Source organism: Centroberyx affinis, unplaced genomic scaffold (genome assembly GCF_046629955.1).
Source record: "Centroberyx affinis isolate AG114_WGS23_722 - 3 ecotype Tasmania unplaced genomic scaffold, CSIRO-AGI_Caff_v1 ptg001496l_1, whole genome shotgun sequence".
Taxonomy (NCBI): domain Eukaryota; kingdom Metazoa; phylum Chordata; class Actinopteri; order Beryciformes; family Berycidae; genus Centroberyx; species Centroberyx affinis.
Genome location: NW_027279961.1, coordinates 149,424 through 168,354, shown reverse-complemented (window position 1 = coordinate 168,354; position 18,931 = coordinate 149,424). Strand labels below are relative to the sequence as shown.

Below are 18,931 nucleotides of genomic sequence, written 5' to 3'. Positions count from 1 at the left end.
GCTCCTTACAGTAACATGAGTACATACACTTTTAACATGGGTGGCCCCAGTTGGAATTGAACCCCTAACGCTGACAGTGCCTTGCTCTACCTGTTGACATGACATGTAAATATAATCCCAAAAGCAGAATGTCAACAACATGTTTGAATGTCGGATAGTTGTAGATTTTCAGTTTTGCATCATGTCTGTGTTTTACATTTCTGTTCTTTGGGAAACATGCATACTGTACCTGACACATAGATAGTGGTAATCTAGTTTTTGTCTTTTAACTCTGAAACATGAACATGTCATAAGGTTTATGGAGAATTGCTGTCAAACTACAATTTCACATGACCAGAGAGGGCTGTTCCTCTCACTGGTGCTTCCTGGTCGACTGCTGATACCACCGGTTTCTCATTGCTTTAGTTTTTTACATGGTGCAGTATATGTACGGTACACAAGAAGAGTATCTTTTCAAAGTAAGAAATCCACCAAAAATGTGACACTGCTCTTACAAAATGACAGATGACAGCACAAAATGAAAATGAAGTATGGTCATTTTTGAAGGATAGAAGGGAAATTGAGTCCTTGGTTGACTACATGAGATCAGATTACTGAGTAGACCTTCCATATTTTAGAAATATTGAATGATGACCTTTGTTCCAAAATAGTGTTTTGGAAATTAAATTTAGGAAATTGAAATTTTCCCATGCAATTTAATGTTTGTGTGTGTATGCATGTGTGTGTGTCTCGTTCCTGAGTCTCTCTCTCAATCTTTTTTTTCATTAGCAGTATTACCCCTCGGTTGCATCACATGCTCTGCTCCAGTCTGGCTTTCATTAGTGGGCTGGTGGAGTTTCCTGGCCAGCTCTGGAAACCAGTCAGTATTTCTAGCCCCCCCACCACCCACACCCCTACAGTTTTCACTGAGCTTTCTTGTTGCTTGTTTTTTTTTTTCCAGACTGTAATGCTTTCGTCCATAAGGGCTGCAGGGACAGCCTGCCTGTTTGTGCCAAGGTGAATATGAAGGTAAGAGCTTCCTCAAAGTGCTCCAGTACTGATACGGTGGCCCTGTTGCTGATATTGACTTGTACTCTTCATTCATGCTTTTATTCTCTCTTTCTCTGTCTAGTTCCCCAAACAGCAGTTTGCAGTACCAGATTCAAGCTATGTTCCCGCGGTCACAATGAGGAATAAATGTGAGTGTGAATCTAAAACTACATTTCTTACATAATCTTCATGACCACCAGTTTCCATCCCAGCCTAGGTACTCTAGTTTATTACACTAATGTGTTTTACTGGGACATTACTCAGTTAATCCTCCTTTGTGTATAAATGTCCGGCTAACTGCCAAAATAAAGGAAATGATTAGATATAAAGTATATTTAAAGTGGGGGCTTCCATACAGGTTTGATACCTAAAATGATCAATCAATTACCATAATTAGCATCCCATCATGCTTAGGGTGTGGAATCCCTCCAATAGAGTACAGTCACTTGAAGAATCAGTGCCAAGGTACAGTGAAAATGTGGCAGACCAACACCCTATTAAGACACTTAATGTTAGTGTTTTCTTTATTTTGGCCGTTAACTGCCCCAAAATTAGGTAAAAGGCTAGTTTCCGCTCCTACACTTCAAAAACAAGGGGTTCCTCAGGGGTTGTTCTGCGATCCAAAGGGAGCCAATAAACCTTTGGGTTCCTCGCTTGAAAAAATATCACAGTCCCATCAAGTCCCATCAAGGTTCATAAACCCTTAGAGGAGATTAGATTAGAGGAAACTTTATTGATCCCTATGAGGAAATTGGGTAATTGCAGCAGCAAATAGTAGTGGGATACAGCAAAGAAAAATACAATAGAAATAAGAATAGGGCAAATGGGGGTTGTATAAACATGTGTAACTGGCAATTCCAATACTCAGACAATGAAAATGTGCTAAAACATATGGATTCCAGCATTTACGTACAGGTTGTGAAATATAGCTATAGTAGTATCGGTAGCAGAACTTACTGAGACAGAAAGGCAATGTAAGATTTGTAAAATTTCAAAATATCTATATGCAGTATATTACAGTGAAAGGAATGTGACATTATGAGAAAAGACAATATGTGAAAGATTACAGCACATATACAGGGTCTGCAAAAAATGAGCTGATATGAAGTGGAAATCCTCAAGGGGAGGTCCCCCAAAGGCTTTTTCCTTGTCAGAGTGCAGGCTGCTGCTAACTGTCTGTCTATCTGTCTCCTGGTCCAGCCTCCGGGACGAGGGAGCGCCCCTGGTCGGCCATCTTGTCCCCCGACGACCACTCCTCCCTGGTGATGCCTTCATCACGGAGACACACCAGCATCATGACCTTCCACGGCAATAACCTGTCCAAGAGCCTCTCCATCAGCAACATCGCTGGGTGAGCTGGTCTGTGTGTGTGTGTGTGTGTGTGTGTGTGTGTGTGTGTGTGTGTGTGTGTGTGTGTCTGGTGCTATGGTGATTCTTGGGAAACCATATTGCCTGTTTTATTGCAGCTGTGTTTTTTAATTCATATGTGACTATTTTTTGTCTCATTGGTTTTGGTAACACTTTATATGACTGCAACATCTATAGTGCATTGTAAAGTTAGTCCCTAAAATAAAGTTTCCATTGTCTTCTTTAAGTAAAATTATTGTTGGAGAGAGCTTAACACATGAAAACAAGAAATTACATTACCACCAAATACATTTTGGCAAGTTTTATTGTAAGAACCAATGCATTTTGAATAGCTTATTAATGCTGTGTTTGTGGATGTGACTTTGGAAGCAACTGAGGGTGAATATAATGGGGGTATTATTATACATTATAACTCTTGTCAGACAACATCTGATAAATAACTAGTCATACATATTCATAAGATGCTTGTACTTACAGTATAATTCATACAAGTGCGCTAGCTCTTTTTAGGCACTGGGGAAGGTGGGGGGTGGTATGCATGATTGGAGTGAATTAAACTAGGTTGCACAGTGTTGTTGTAACTAAGAGAATCATTGAACAAAATATTTAATTCATGGGTTGACTTGGCCACTACAGTTAGAAAAACACCAAGCCTCTTCCTGGTGTCTGGATGTACAGCACACCGGCCTTGAGCTGGTTGATGCTTGTTTGACTTCTACTGTACTTCCTGATGTACAAGCACACACTGGAAGGCTCTACCCAAACAGTGCATACTGTAATTCCCCTAAGCACTATGTGCTGCAAAAAGCAAAACAAACAAGCAGCTAATGAATAATATCTACATGACATAATGCATCAGTAAGCATTATATCTTATAAACACGGGTATGGGGCATTATGGGCGAATTATAATTCCTCATAATGTGTGACTGAGTGTAATTATAATGCACTATAAATGTGGTAGTCCTTTTTAGTGTCTTTTGATTTTGTTTGAAAATGCTAGACAATGCTAGATACTATCAGGACAAAGCTATTATTATTATTGTTATTATTGTTTTTATCTCTCCATCCAGTCCGGTGTTCGACGACATGCCCATTAAAGGCCTGCGGTACCTCTCCCAGTCCACTGACTCCCTCAACAGAACCAACCAGGTCACAGAGTCCATGGAGTCTCTCACTGATGAAGGTCAGCACACACACACAGACACACAGACATACCTACCAGTGTCATCGCTGCCTCGGACAGCTGCAGACCAGCTGTGATCTGAGACTCCATTTCCTAGACTGGAAAATAGAGAGGTGACTGGTGTTTTAATGGGATCAGCCCTCCACCGTCACGCCAACTCAGACACACAGGGTCAAATCTAGTGTGTTCAACCAAGATTAAAGGCTGAAACTCAGAGCCGTTATTTTGCAACGGCTTTAATGTCAGGAGCTGAAATGGAGTGGGCATGTACAGCTAACTGACAAAATGAGACAGAAACTCCAGCATAAAGTGTGTTAATAAAGTGTTTGTTCACCGGGAGCCACCAGCATAGCTTCAGTGTGCCTTGGCATTGATCCTTCAAGTGTCTGAACTGTATTGGAGGGATGCCATACCCTATGCATGATAGATTGTTAACTGATTAATCCTCATAGGGACCAGGGGCCTCATTTATAAACGTTGCGTACGCACAAAACGGGGCCTGAAAGAGGCGTACGCCACTTCCCACACAAAAGTTGTGATCTATAAAAAACAAACTTGACGGGAGAATGTGCGCACCTGTACGTTAACTCTGACCCATGAGTACGAACATTTTGGAGACAGTGGGAAACGGTGACTGGGATGGCAAAGTAGTAAAATAAAGCAAAAAATGGCCTTTACACTCACATAAACTTAGAAGCCCCTCTAATAATAATAGTCCTTGACGGTAGAACGTCTAGGCTATAACTAAATAGCATCTTTGTTGCTCTAGTTCCAAACCCGATCATCTGTCCAAAAAGCATCTATATGTCATTATAGGCTGACATGGTGTGAATTAGTCTCAAGTACGTACATTACAGTCTTTTAGCAGAGACCCAGTTTGTCACAATTAAATCCGACAAATTCAAGGTGTTATGCAATTGGACTGGATGTCTCAAGGTAATAAATAATGATGCGTTATGATGCACAGGGCGCATTGGAGACGCCGGTGCCAGGTGCAGCGTCCTCTTGTTCACCGCGGTCTCACACTGAGAATACAGAACTTGTCTATGCGTTTTTTATTCAAATCAAATGAATGTGAAATGCTGAGTGCGTGGTTAGTGGTTACGTTCACTCTTTCCAAAATCAAAGGGCACATTTACGATACCTGGGTCAGTTGCAGCATCTCATCTTCCTCTCTAACGTTAAGTCAGTGTCACGCTGTGTTTCTGGCACAATGCCACTAAATAGGGTTTCCCCCATCCTCAATGTGTAACGTTCAAGAGGAGAGAGCTCCGGTATCTCCTCGCCCCGCCGGTGGTGCTGACACAACAGTCCAATGCGCTTCTTGGCGTCAACCTTTATATTGGACAATTTATTTTTTAGTTTTAGTTTTATAAAGGGTCTGGCTCTCGGAGCTGGCAGCATTAACTGCTGCTGTGACATTTTGCCTCTCAACAAACTGGTTTCTGGTTGGTGACGCCTGAACTGAGGCCACCGGGGAAATGTATCTTTTCCGCCTGGCTCCGGCTTTGCCATTTTCTCACACGGGAGAATGGAATGACAAACATATTTACATACACATCAGTATTCATTCAGGGCGTTTCATTGACCATCTATGGTTAATTGTGGGAGTTAAGGGGCGGAGTATGAGGCTCGTGCACGTACACAACATTTCAAGTTAGATTGTGAATTATAAAGGGAAAATTGCCTGTAGGTGTGCGTACGCGCAGTTTTATAAGTCTGATTTTTTTTGGGCGCACGCCATTTTCGGCTTTTGTGCGCACATATACTTTTGGTATGGATCCTACGCACTGTTTTATAAATGAGACCCCAGATCTGTGTGGAAGCATCTGCTTTCAGTATACCTTGTATTTTTTAAAGTGTTGCCTTTTTTGGCTGTTACCTTCAGTGTTGGGCTTGTTACCCAAAAAAGTAATATCTTCCTCATCACTATTTACGAAAGACATTCATTATTTGACACAAAATATTCATTTAATGATTTTATTACAAGCTACCATCACTTACAAGCTGTCGTTTCAAAATAGTTCAGCAAAACTGCAACCACAGCAACCTAAACAAATCTGATGAGATTGTTAAAATGTAACTGTGAGCTGCAAAGTTTAAGTGCAGGCTGTGTTGTCGGTGCAGGGACAGAGATGATGGACGGCCAGCTGATGGGGGAGTTTGAGGCGGAGGTGAAGGAGCTGGAGGCGGACTCCTGGAGCTTCAGCGCGGACCAGCAGTACCTGCAGCACCTGGAGAAAGAGCTGGTGAAGAGGCAAGATGTCATCTACGGTACGTCTGACCACCACACTCTACACTCACTATAATGATTACCTGGGGCCGGATTCACAAAAGATCTCTGAAGATTGATCTTATGAAGTTACCGATGGCGGTTCTTAAGAATACTCAATAGTTAAGTGCAGTTCCCAATATTTTCTTGAGATTGGTCTCATCTCCTGCAAAATTCTCTTGGTTTCTTACTTACTAACATCTCAAATGGGGCCTACTTAGCAACCACAATATAAACAAACATAATCCATTCTGTGTATTGATTTTCCTCCCTAGCTGCAACCCGTAGTACTTCCATCCAGAAACAAATTTTCGAACAATTATTAAGAGTGGGTACATTTATGGTTTACTTAAATACAGTATAGGAAACCGCCCAGGCACTGGTTATTGCCTTTTAGCTAAAGTCCTATTAAAGGAAAATTCCTCCTTCAGACTCTTATCCTGTTATGTATCATCAGTCTGTGATGTTCAATGCGTTCCAGGAGTTATTTTGTGATGAAGTGTTGTAATTTACTTTCTTGCCGTACCCACTTTGTCTCAAACTGCCTCGTCTCCCTCTACTTTGTTAGTGATTTCCTACATTTCTCAGAATGCATGCACATTTCGACAATTGCCAGACAGCAGGCCTGAATTTGTTCCATTCAGCTGTGGGTTATACATGTAGGTGGAAAGAGCGATAGTGGCTATAAGAGCAAGCTTTTCCACTTGAGAAAAAGTCGCACCTCTTACTCAAAATGCAACATGTTTTGTGGCTGCATTGCATTTTTCTACTGAATGTTTTTCTGCTAAATAGATGCAAAAACAATGCACTTAAGAAAGCTAAGTTTTGTGAATCTGGCCTCAGCTCAGTAAAACACTGACACTAACCCCGCTGGCCCCACTGTGGTCCTGTAGCTGTGAGCTCAGCGAGGCACTATGTATGTGTCATAACATATGTCCACATGGCACTGTAAAGCTCTTTGGATAAAAGCCTCCACCAAATGTCATATGTTATGCAATGTATGCAGGTTTTCATTCCAACCTAATAGTACAGCAGATTTCACAGAATAGCTTCTCCCTCTCTGTTTGAAAATTGTAGAATTGGGTTTGGAATGAAAGCCTGGTTTAAAGAGAACATTATGTTTAGGGGTTGACTCCCTCTATGGCCACCTATGCTCACAATGATTAGCCACATGGCACTGTGAAGCACTTTGGATAAAAGCCTCCACCAAACGCCATATATGTGATGTCATTCTTTGACTAAGTGTCTGTCCTGCAGAGCTGATGCAGACGGAGATGCATCACATCCGGACGTTGCGCATCATGTCGGAGGTGTACAGCAAAGGCCTGCAGAAGGAGGTGCAGCTGGAGGTGCAGACGGTGGACAAGCTGTTCCCTGCTCTGGACGAGCTCCTGGAACTCCACACCCAGCACCTCCTGCGCCTCCTGGAGAGGAAGAAGGAGAGCCAGCAGGAGGGAGGAGGCATGGAGGGAGCCTTCATCATCAACAGGATAGGAGACATCCTGGTCAGCCAGGTCAGCACAAGGGGGGGCTGCTGGGATGAAGCTAGTGGTTCTCAATCCCAAAAATGAATTAGTACTGCCTCGTGGCCACCTGTTCTAGGCTTAAATACACTAAATGGTGAACTAAAATGATGAATTTAATTTTCCTTTTTCAGGCTATTTTACTTGATTGATTACTGTAGGAAGCACAGAGGCTGCAAATATTCACTATATCACAAGAAAAAGGCATTTGTCAAAAAGATGAAAAACACAAGTTTATGTTTTCATCCTAAATGTGTGCATTAGAAATATATTCCATAAATCATCTTGTGAACCACCCAAAACCATTTCCCAGTTTGACAAGCTCTGGAACAGGGAACAGGCTCCTTGGCTGTGGGGAAAATAATGTCAGCGCTTTGAATCCTAACAGCTTTAGAAAGTACACTTGATGGAGCTGCTACATACAAGCTCCTGTAACTTACATATCGGTCAGGGGCTCCTTACCCGCTGGGATCGCTCATACTAAAAAACATCTAACCACATGCTACTGTAAGGCACTTAAGATAAAAGCATCTACTAAAATGTCAGATGATGGGCGATGCCCTGGTTGGTATGTTTTTTGCAGAGAGAAAGACAGAGAAGTTCTCCTGTCGTTATGGCATCAGCAGTGTTTCATGTTGTTTAGGGAGGCAGCCTAGCTGTTGAAAGGTTGCCGGTTTGAACCCAGGTGCCAACAGCACCCAGCAGCCTGCTACCAAATTGCCCCAGAGTACAAGCACCTAACCTTCATGTCGGTGTGTTCCTGCTCCAAGGACGGGTGGTGGAGACTAGCTAACAGAAGCTAAAAATACAGGGATGCAACACGATGGAGCATCTCAAAGAGTTTCTGCTGGATTAAAAGAATTATCAGATGATGAGACGATGGCTATTGACAGACTTACAGATTTACAGATATCCGCAGTTTACAGATCTAGTGGAAAGAGCTTACAATATGTGAAGAAGTGCATCATTGGCTATTCACATTATCAGACTTCCAGATGGCTACTATTATTATTGCTGTGTTTGTTTTCTTTTTGGCTATGCTATACTGGCGCCTGCTTTGTTTATTCATGCCTGTCAAATCCTGGTCCAGTTCTCAGGGTCCAATGCTGAGAGCATGAAGAGGGTGTACGGCAGGTTCTGCAGCCGCCACAACGAAGCCGTCAACTTCTACAAGGAGCTCCTGGCCAAAGACAAACGCTTCAAGGCTTTCATCAAGGTGAGACCTTCATCCCAGCTCAGGGTCATATAGCGGTGTCCTTTTGTAGAAGTCCTCCTCCATGCATTATCCTGTATCTATACTGCATTAGTACTGTATACAGTGGTAAATATATAACCATAAACCCGCTGGTGCTGAAGATACAGTTATTCTTTCTTCAGGATTTAGTAATAGAACCATATATAGTGATTATAACACAATACTCTTGTTTCTCCACCAAGTAGTTAGTACAGAATTCTTGTACCCTCTGATGGCTCAAAAAAGCAAAACATGATTTTCTTTCTTTTCTCCAAAACAGTTCTTGAGGCTAAAGTACAGTACTGGTTCAGCAAGCATGCAGTAAAAAGTGGGACTTCTACAATGGATACATGTGTAGATGCATGGAGCAGTAATGAATCATAATACATCATGCAGAAAGTTGTATCATTTTGATTTTCCAGACAACAATGTTTTATATTATATAGAATTTTATGGAAATGCTATTCTCTAATGGTTGCTCTGCCAACTCTTGTGTTAACAAGGGAGCTGGTTGGTGCTCTTTCTTGTTTTTCTCCTCTTTTATATTCTTTTGTATGTACACCACTTGAGAGAAGACTTTTCAGTCAGTACATGTGTTGGAACATGTATAAAAGCCATAATACCCAAGAGGAGGTTCTTTACTCTGATTATGGAGGCTTCAGTGCTGCCAGCATTGCATCACTGTCATAACCATAATCACGATAAATAACACTCTGGAGCATTATCCCTAGATTGTTGTAAATGACTCTTGGGTTTCATCTTCCAGAAAAAGATGAGCAGCAGCATCGTGCGGAGGCTCGGTATCCCAGAATGCATCTTGCTGGTGACCCAGAGGATAACGAAGTACCCGGTGCTGATTCAGAGAATGCTGCAGCACACTAAAGGTTAGCTGCATGTTGGCTTCCTCTCAGCAGTCATTCATGCTTTTACTGCGTGTACACAGTGCCATGAACTGAAGAAACTAGAGAGTGGAATTCTATTTCAGTCTGTGTATGTGAAATAGTTGATGCTTTAACTAAATGCCATTACAATATTGAACATGTAGCTTCATAGTACAGCATCTCTAATTGAACCTGCTGGGGAATGGAGGCGGTTCGGAATAAGGGTTAGATAACTAAAATACATTAGAATACTATGCAGTCATTCAAAACCTGTATTTAGATGCATCATATGAAGTCCGTTTCCCATCTCTTTTATTCTATTAATTTGTTTTTTTACTTTGTAGTTTCTGTTGGTGAAGTTTGAATAGATCTGTATCTGTGCTTTTTCCACTCCCATCACCCAAGCATACAAATACACAACAAGCCACTTTCCTCATTTATTCATTACAGAACACAATGATTTTCCCTTCATTACAGGATGATGTAAGAGACAGTTGTTAACTCCAGTCAAAAGGACAGTACAAAGGAACTGTCAACGTTCATTTTCAGTCATTTAGTCTCATATTCACTCATACATTTGATTTTCTTTTCTTTTTTTTTTCTTTTACTTAAAATATCTGCTAAAAAAGTCCAATAATTGCACTTTGTTCAATATCTCAAGTTATAACGTCTTACTTTTCTTTACAATCCAACTTCCTTAGGGGGCGATACTTAGAAGTAATGCAGATCACTCCACTTGTCTTAAGAAAATGTCGCTTGTTTTGGGAAAGTTCCTGAGTTACTCAGATCTTTTCGCATGTTCTGAGAAAAATGAGATTTCATAAGACATGAAATTAATTACAGGCCCATATGTCAAGATGGGTGTTTTTAGTGCATGGGATAATAGATCAAGCACACCTTGATTAGCTGAAATATTTCACACCATATTTGTATCTGATTTAAAGCAGCTCTCGTCGGCTGGCCTCCCACTGTGTACATTCACTCTAATCCTTCCCCAAAGCCTGTTTATAGTTCTATGTGGGATGGGGGAGCTGTGAGTTAATCCCCAAGGTGCTTTAAGAACACTCTCTCCTGCCAACTGTGATATATACCGAGTGGAAAAAACACACTGTACTCGCATAGTTAGAGAGACTATTTTGATGCTGGAGCACAACAACCACAGGACAAAAATATTCCACACTGGGGAAAAATGTTCCACACTGAGTTAAAAACTGGGTGTACAATATACAAGACATGCATATCACAGTCGCTTTGACTCTCAGGCTTTCCTCAGTGAGCAGGCCAGCAGACCTGTAGACCACTGGCGGTATTCACTATTTCTCTAAATGAATTCATATCATAAGGAATCCCACTTGGGTTCAATCCCCCATGTTGACAAGCATCTGCCCTGCTGAAGTGTCCTTGAGCAAAACACTGGCTCATTATCAAATCCAAGAACTCCAAGTTGGTACTTGTGACCATGTAGAGAAAGTTCTTCCCAAGTTGTCTTGGAGAGAACGATCATATCATGGAAGTAAGCACAGAGAAGCTTCCTTATAGTTTGAGACGGGCCGTGTGCTTCTCGTCGTGCGTGCAATTAATTAAGGTGCAGAGCTGCTCAATTTCCCAGCTGTTTCAACTGGCTCTGTTTAGACTGTAGCGCTGCTCAAACGTGATGTGTCATTCTCACAATGAATCTTGGGACTTCCCCTTCGTTCTTGTTGGTCAAATCACTATCAGCTGGGAAGTAAACCTCATTGGTTTGGAATAATGTTTTGGTGATTTAGATATTACATAAAATGCATCATGGAGGACACAAGAACACACAATAGTTTTAGAGCCACCGTAATCTTGCCGAGTACATGATAAACTCCCTCCTCTTCCTCATCAACTACTGTCAATATGCTCTTGAGCAAGTCCCTGAACCCCCAACTGCTCAGAGCTCCCAGTGAGTATTAGAACTGTATGAATGTGAAGCAGGGTAAGGCTGAAAAAGAACATGGCTTGCATACAACCTTCCCTGGATAAATGGATACATAAAGGTTAAAAAATCATTGCATTGAGCCTTAAAATCTTATTGTATTTTCTTAAAACAAGTGAAAGTGATAATTTTCCCACTGGCCGTTCTTTTTTCAACATACAAAATCTTGAGGAACAAGTTGAGCTGCTTTGGAAACAAGTGAAATTATCTCACACCACTGGCAGAATTGTTCACTTTTCATAAGAGAAAATAAAATCTTGTGACTCAACACTTGATTAAATGATTTGTTGAGGTGTCACTGTGTTTCATTTAAACTGTGACTGGCTGCTTCACATTCACACATTCCCGCCTGCTACACTATGTGTTTGTGTAGCTTGCATCTGTCGGACTCTGAAATTGTTTTATTTTAGTCACGTATCTGCTGTTTTTCTATCTAGACCGACTTAACAATGCATAATCAGACATCGAGTTCAGTTTTTTTGCTCAAGGAAACATTGCCGTTGCTGAAACATTGCCGTTGCTGTTCTGTAACCTCGCGGTTACAGAACAGTTTCTCTAATTTCTCGACTGCTGCCTTCCTAACCTCTGTCCTCCCACGATGCGCGCAGAGGGCGAGGAGGACTTCGAGGACCTGACGGACGCCGTGCGGCTCGTCAAGGAGGTGATCGCGGCGGTGGACGGCAAGGTGAACGAGCACGAGAAGAAGCGTCGCCTGAAGGAGTTCCACGTCCGCACGGACAGCAAGTCCATCATGATGATGAAGAGCGGCCAGATGTTCGCCAGGGAGGATCTGCTGAGGAGGAGGCTGATCCACGACGGAGCGCTGCAGCTGAAGAACAGCCAGGGAAGACTGAAGGGTGAGGAGACGCTTACTGACTGGTTTACTGATTTGACTGACTGACTGCAGAATGAAGACTGAATGAAAGATACTGTCATGACACTAACTGACCAACTGACTGACTGGCGGACTGACAGACACACTTCTCTCTCTGTAAAAATGTAGACTGCAGAAATGTGGAAATGTGTTCATGTGTTTAAACTTCTCCTCTTTCCATCCCCAACCTCTTCTTCTCTGTCTTTTGGTCCTCCAGACGTCCATGCTCTGCTCCTATCAGACGTCTTCGTCTTCCTCCAAGAGAAAGACCAGAAATATGTCTTCGCCTTGCTGGTATGACGCTGCTTTCATCTCTCTCTCTCTCTTTCTCTCTCTTTCTCCCCCTCTCTCTCTCTCTCTCTCTCTCTCTCTCCTTCCCTCTACTGGTTAAATATCGACATTGCCATCGCTACCCTCCCAAGAGGCCTTCCTTACCTCCTCCTGTCCTTCCTTCCTTCCTCCCCTCGTTCCTTCCCTCCATCCCTCCCTCCCTCCATTCCCAGTAATAAAGGTCCTATTGAGCGCTGCCAGAGAGGTTGTTATCGCATTTTCCTATCCCACTGTTGTTGTTGCTGTTAGCATTAGCTGGCCTGCTAGCTCTCCCATTGTGTAATATTGTCCGCTGCTAGTTAGCAGCACTTAATAAAGCCCAACTAGGCCTCAGGCATCTGGCCCAGCCGTTGCACGTTATATAGCTTTTGAGCTGGTTTTTCCATGTTTACAACAATTACGGTTTCATGGCACATTGTCCACACACACACACGCACAGTATGGGGAATGGAAACAGAGGCAGGCCTGTGGCGTAATAATCACGTCCATCATGGAAAAAGGCTTGGCATGTCTCAGTTGAGGCTGTTGACAACGAACAGAGGAATAGCGTGCGGTTTTGAATGGATGACAGCCATGTGAACTGCTTCGGGTTTCGGGTTTACGTGTTTATTTTACATTTTAGGCACTGATGATTTCCTCTGACGCAAGACTCTCTCATCCAATGGGAGTTATATTGAGTGTAACAGTAGAATAAGCTTCACCTTCTACGTAGATCACCAACATTACAAGCAACCAGTAGTAAGAAGGTCAGGGGTTAAAGGTCACAGCACCCAGACAATGGATGGAACGACTTTTCCTGTGACCCTAGAATGATCATGGATGATAGAGAAGGGCTAAGTGAAAGAAGTAAGCGGTAAGGAGAGAGGTAGAATGATTTTTTTTTTTTAAACCTCAGACATGAGGTAGGAAGGGAAGATGTGAGAGCAGATGTGATTATATTTTCAGCATTTAGCTGCTAAGTGGATAGAGCAGAAATGAAGCCGCGGTTTTCTGATGTTACACTACTGAAATGTGATTTATCTGTAGAGCAGCTTGCAGCCTTGAGGACGCCAGGACTGCCGAGGCTTTAACAGTCAGCTGACTCCCATGTGGATGATAACATTAACCAGAACCTAATGGTCATTTCTCTCTTTCCGTCTGTCTGCCTTTCCTCACCATCCACGCTCCCTTTTTTATCCTCCTCCTCCTCTCCCTTTCTCCCTTCTCTCCTCCATCCCATCCTCCCTCCCTCACACCCCTCCCCTTCCACACCATCTTTCCCTCCTTCCCCTAACTCCTTGCTCCTCCCATATTTTTTTTTTCTATTTTGACCTCCCTTCTATCCTCCTCTACCCTTTTTTTCTCTCCTCCCTTCAATCCCCTCCCTTCCTCTTCCCTTCCTCCCCCATCCATCCTCTTCTCCTCCACTCCTCGCTCCTCCCATAATTTTCCTTTTTGCCCTCCCTTGTACGCTCCTCCTCCTTTTCTCTTCTCCCTCATCCCCCTTCCTCACCATCTATCTCTCCCCTCTCCTCCTTGACCCTCCCATAATCATCCCTTTCCCTCGTCTCCTCCATCAATCCCCCTCCTTCCTTCCTTCCCTCCCTCCCTCGTCTCCCCTGCAGGACCAGCGCTCCACGGTCATCTCCCTGCAGAAGCTGATCGTCAGGGAGGTGGCCAACGAGGAGCGCGGCCTCTTCCTCATCACGGCGGGCATCGAGAAGCCGGAGATGATGGAGGTGCTGGCCAGCTCCAAGGACGAGCGCAACACCTGGATGCAGCTCATCCAGGATGCCATGCAATCCATGTAAGTCAGGCTGCAGAAACAAAAGTCCTTATTGCGATTTTATTTCATTTTGTTTTATTTTTTTATTATTATTCATGTAGTTGTGTCGTGTATTTATTTGTGTGTTTATATATCTGTCTGTTTATTTATTTTTGTTGCCATGGTGATACAGATTTTGTTAGATGGGGATGCAGCTTTTTCTGAACTTATTTTTCAGATCTTAAAAAGAAAAACACAGTTTGTGGGAGGGGGCAGGGATACTTATCTGAGGTTTAAAAAAAAAGTTTTCTCACTTTAAATAAAATCAAATAGTTTCTCTGACATGGAGCTAATATTGTTGTCAGAGGAATTCTCTACAGCACCAGAAAACCGTCTTTAGAAAGTAGTCTAAAAACTTGCAGCACCTGTAATAGTCAGGATTGCAATTTTGATATTTGTCCAGTCAAATGAGCAGCTCTGCATGTAAGTCCATCTCCCTCCCCTGAACTGGAGCCCTTCACCTCCATGGTGAAGCATGCTTCCCCTTCAAAGTGCTTTACATCCAGGGCTGGCATCTGAGGGTTCACCTCCATTTCCCCCCATAACCCAGGAGTTAGACCCAGCCCAGTTCTTTACATAGTAATGTACGGTAAGCTGTGACAGAGGACTGTGCTTTCAGGAGGATTAGCGCTACTCTACCTGGGGATGGGATGTACTCAGGGACGGTCTAATGCTGGACTGGCTTCAAGGGCAGCTCACTATAAGCGGAGGATTATTCTACTGCAGCCCAGCGGGGAGGACAGAGATTTGGTTCTCTCTCTCTCTCTCTCTCTCTCTCTCTCTCTCTCTCTCTCTCTCTCTCTCTCTCTCTCTCTCTCACGTTCTCTCTCTCTCTCTCTCTGACTTCTGTCAAAATACAAGATGGAGCTCAAGCTGTTCGCAGGAGTGGAAAACATAGACAAACTGCTTTTCTACTGCTGCTTTGGCTGTTTACTTCATCAAAGCCAAACTCTCATCACCTACATTAGCTATGTATACCTGTGTAACTCAATGGGTAGAGCGAGGCACTAACACTGCCAGGGTTAGGGGTTCAATTCCCACTGGGGCCACCCATGTTAAAAATGTACGCTCTGATGCTGCTGCACCACTCTGTGTTAAGAAATTAAGTATGCGACCAAGACAAACATTCAGCTCGTTTACATGCAATTCCAATTCCCTGATTATTCAAGTGGTCATGTAAACAGCATAGTGCGATTTGCTTAATCGGATAAAGGCTGTAATCACATTATGAGAAACCTGACTAACACAGCTAGGTTTTTGCCCAAATCTTTTCAATTATTCAGTGCATGTATACCCTTAGTCTGCTTTCTTTCCTTTTTTTTTTTACATCTGCGTAACCGATAAAGAACAACGTCCCCGGAAGCAGTAAACATCTAACAGCACGACAACTGGCAAGACTCACTTTTGGACTGATGAAGAATATGATAATGATAAGGAGAGTGCGTGTGAGCTATGTTCAAAATCCAAAACAAATGGCAGGAAGGTTTTTTACGTCACTTCCTTAAGAAGAGAAATCCAAGTATGACTGAATCATGTAAACCGGGGTTTTCCCTGTTATCACATTACAAAAGTGCATGTTAAAACGTCAATTCAATTATTTCCATAACCTAATTATTCCCTGTTGCCGGGTTATTAGTGTGCATGTAAATGCGCTCTTTGCCTGTCTGGCTTTACATGTTAAAATGTGTGACTTGGTCATTTCTCTCTTGTTTTAAATTGAATAGTTTGTGCTCTTTTGTTGCTCTGTAAAGTACATTGTAATAAGTACTTCATCAATAAAGTTTGCCCTGATGTGGTTTTATCTTCTTAGCATCATGCCATACAAACTATTCTGTCAGCCACAATTTCCACTTCATAGAGCCTTACAATACCATGATGGCCTCCATTGTAGTTTGGGTGGACTGAGTGGGAATTGAACCCCTAACCCTCCATGCTCTGCCCATGGAGCTACACAAGGCCACACTAGGCTGCTGGTTGGTTGTAGATGTGGTAAATGATGATTTTTGTTTGTTGGACAGAGAGAAGGATGAGGATGAAGGGATTCCCAGCGAGACAGAGGATGACAAGAGACAACTGGAGACTAAAGCCAAGGAAATGAGAGGTAAGAGGGACATGTTGAATCTGTGTGTGTGTGTGGGAGAGCGAGAGAGAGAGAAGGGATACGTTTGCTGCAAATATCACACGATGTTTTCTGTTTATGCCTTCAGTATTCATATACAGTGTTTGGGATTTCTCTTCCTTCCTTCCTTATTTCCTTCCTACTCTCCTGTCTTCCTGCCCTCCTGTCTGCTTTCCTTCCTGTCTCTCTTTCTTCCTGTCTGTCTCTCTGCTCAGACCTGTTGAGGCAGAAGGATGCAGAGATCATGTCCCTGCTGGAGGAGAAGGTCAGGCTGTTCAGGGGGATGTGGGAGGGTCTGAGCCCAGCCGAGGAGGCCAGTCGGCCGGTCGAGCCGTTCTTCAGGTCGGCCTGCAGCCTGGAGCCACCCAGGGGGGCGGCTATCATGAAGGACGCCCTGCAGGAAGGTGAGAGAGTTCATGATTTCATTTCACTGTATGTAGATGTTTTGTTAATCTCATACATATAAAGCAAAATGAACTGAGTGAGAGAGACAGAGAGAGAGAAAGACGTACCTTAGGTTGGTTTCCATCCAAGTATTTTATTGCAAATTATTATGTATGGAATTAGAAAAGCTGAATAGAAGCTGAAATTTCCTGAATGTCACACTTTTTTACGCTTGCAAATGAAAGCATGAAATATTACCAACATTAGCTTATGCTGAAGAACAATAACAGTTCACCCAATACTAATCAATGCTAATCAATTCTTGAGAGACTCTCCATTGTGTTTTTTTTATGTTCAGGAAGCCTGTTTATTCATTTCAACCCGTCTGATGGAAATGCACGTATTCATATTTTATTTCTGAGACATTTTAAAAGTTTGCATGGCATTTGCTTGACAGTTGGATGGAGACAGAGCATCGGAGAAAGACAGATTGAGGGAGAGAGTGTGTGTGTGTGTGATAGGGATTAAAGGAGAGAGAGAGAGTAGGAGAGAGATTGAGAGACACTGAGGGAGAGAGAGAGAGAGAGAGTGTGTGTGTTTTAGGATTTATTCAACTGTTATTTAGATGCTTTGGCAGCACTGTTCATTCAGAACTAACATTCAGAAAAATAGAGACTGAACAGGGACTTGAATAGAGAGAGAGAGAGACAGAGGGAGAGAGAGAGAGCACCGCAGCACTCAGTTGGCTTTGAATCCAGACAGAGTTCCCACACAGGTCTGGAAATTTCTGGAAAAGTCTGGGAAATGAATTTGAGCTGTAGAAATGTCTGTTTAACAAGTTATTTAAGCTATTCAGTGATTTGAAAAACTCACACATCCAATCACACTGCAAAAACAAAACATGCACGCGTACACACACACACACACACACACACATCTTAACAGGTCATTTCATTGAATATGTAGTTGCAAAACCTTATGTTACTTAAAAAAACTAATGTAAAAAAAGATAATTTCACTTATTTCCAGTGCAACTCAACTTGTTTTAAGAATTTTTGGTGGTTCTTTGGTGATCTCATCGTGAAAGATGTGGAGTGATCTGCCTCACTCAAATAGAAGAAGAAGAAGAGTCAATCCATAGTTAAATGACTTTTTAAGATGATTCGTTGCAGTGTGATCATTCATTTCCTGGTCTGCAAATATATGTAGAAAATCTACATACACATGTATACACATGTAATACACATGTGACGCATTTTATATAGTTGTAGACCCAATGCCATTTCAACTTATGAAATGAGTTATGTCATGTCATGTAGAATAATGTTCAGCTATAGAGTAAGTAAATAAAGGTCTGGAGAAACATGAAAATTATAATGGAGAATTTATTGGAACCCTGATTAACTGTGAATAGTAATTGCCATTCATTCTGTAATGAAAGGACATGAATTCTTAATGATGTCTCGATGGTCCGGATGTACGAAGAACTATTTTGTGTTCGGGGTTATTTAGGTATTTGCATTTTGAATAAAACATATTCATTGAATTGATTTAAACTGAAATTAATTGACCTCGACGTTGGCCCACATGCCTGGATGAACTGGGTTGGTGGAAGCTAACATAATTACCGAAGAGGTCGTAGCTGTGAGGGGGTGAGTGAGCAGCACGGGTCAGGAAGACTGAGAAACTACCGCACAGATACAGCTATTGCACACTAAGTCTTATTCTTTACTGCAGGCTTTCTGATCTGCTGCTGCACTTTAGCTCCATCCCTAAGAGGAATAGTTTGGGAAAATCCAGTTTTACAGTACAATAACATTACAGTTTGGTTACACTGTGTAAAATTCAAGAAATGATTGTCTGCAGGATAAATGCACTAAGGAGAACTTGGCCTCAGCTGTAGAAACTAGCAGGAAACAGATGTGTGAGGTGCTTCAGCTACATTATTGTGTATTTTTCACCTCTTCC

The 18,931-nt window shown here is 42.5% G+C and overlaps 1 protein-coding gene across 5 annotated transcripts in view; it reads left to right on the top strand.

Moving 5' to 3' along the window:
- The window catches only part of LOC139650483 (A-kinase anchor protein 13-like), a 109,396-nt gene that overhangs the window by 77,478 nt on the left and 12,987 nt on the right, over window positions 1-18,931 (top strand). For 3 of the 5 annotated variants that reach the window (XM_071527171.1, XM_071527169.1, XM_071527168.1), the window contains 13 exons: window positions 941-1,008; window positions 1,112-1,178; window positions 2,230-2,380; window positions 3,470-3,582; window positions 5,710-5,856; window positions 7,112-7,368; window positions 8,468-8,593; window positions 9,378-9,495; window positions 12,061-12,309; window positions 12,544-12,620; window positions 14,261-14,442; window positions 16,479-16,561; window positions 16,795-16,983. In XM_071527171.1, coding sequence (XP_071383272.1) covers window positions 941-1,008; window positions 1,112-1,178; window positions 2,230-2,380; window positions 3,470-3,582; window positions 5,710-5,856; window positions 7,112-7,368; window positions 8,468-8,593; window positions 9,378-9,495; window positions 12,061-12,309; window positions 12,544-12,620; window positions 14,261-14,442; window positions 16,479-16,561; window positions 16,795-16,983 — 1,827 coding nt within the window. Of the gene's footprint in view, window positions 1-940; window positions 1,009-1,111; window positions 1,179-2,229; window positions 2,381-3,469; window positions 3,583-5,709; window positions 5,857-7,111; window positions 7,369-8,467; window positions 8,594-9,377; window positions 9,496-12,060; window positions 12,310-12,543; window positions 12,621-14,260; window positions 14,443-16,478; window positions 16,562-16,794; window positions 16,984-18,931 lie in introns of those variants that run through there. The other 2 variants (XM_071527170.1, XM_071527172.1) reach the window with 2 other exon arrangements.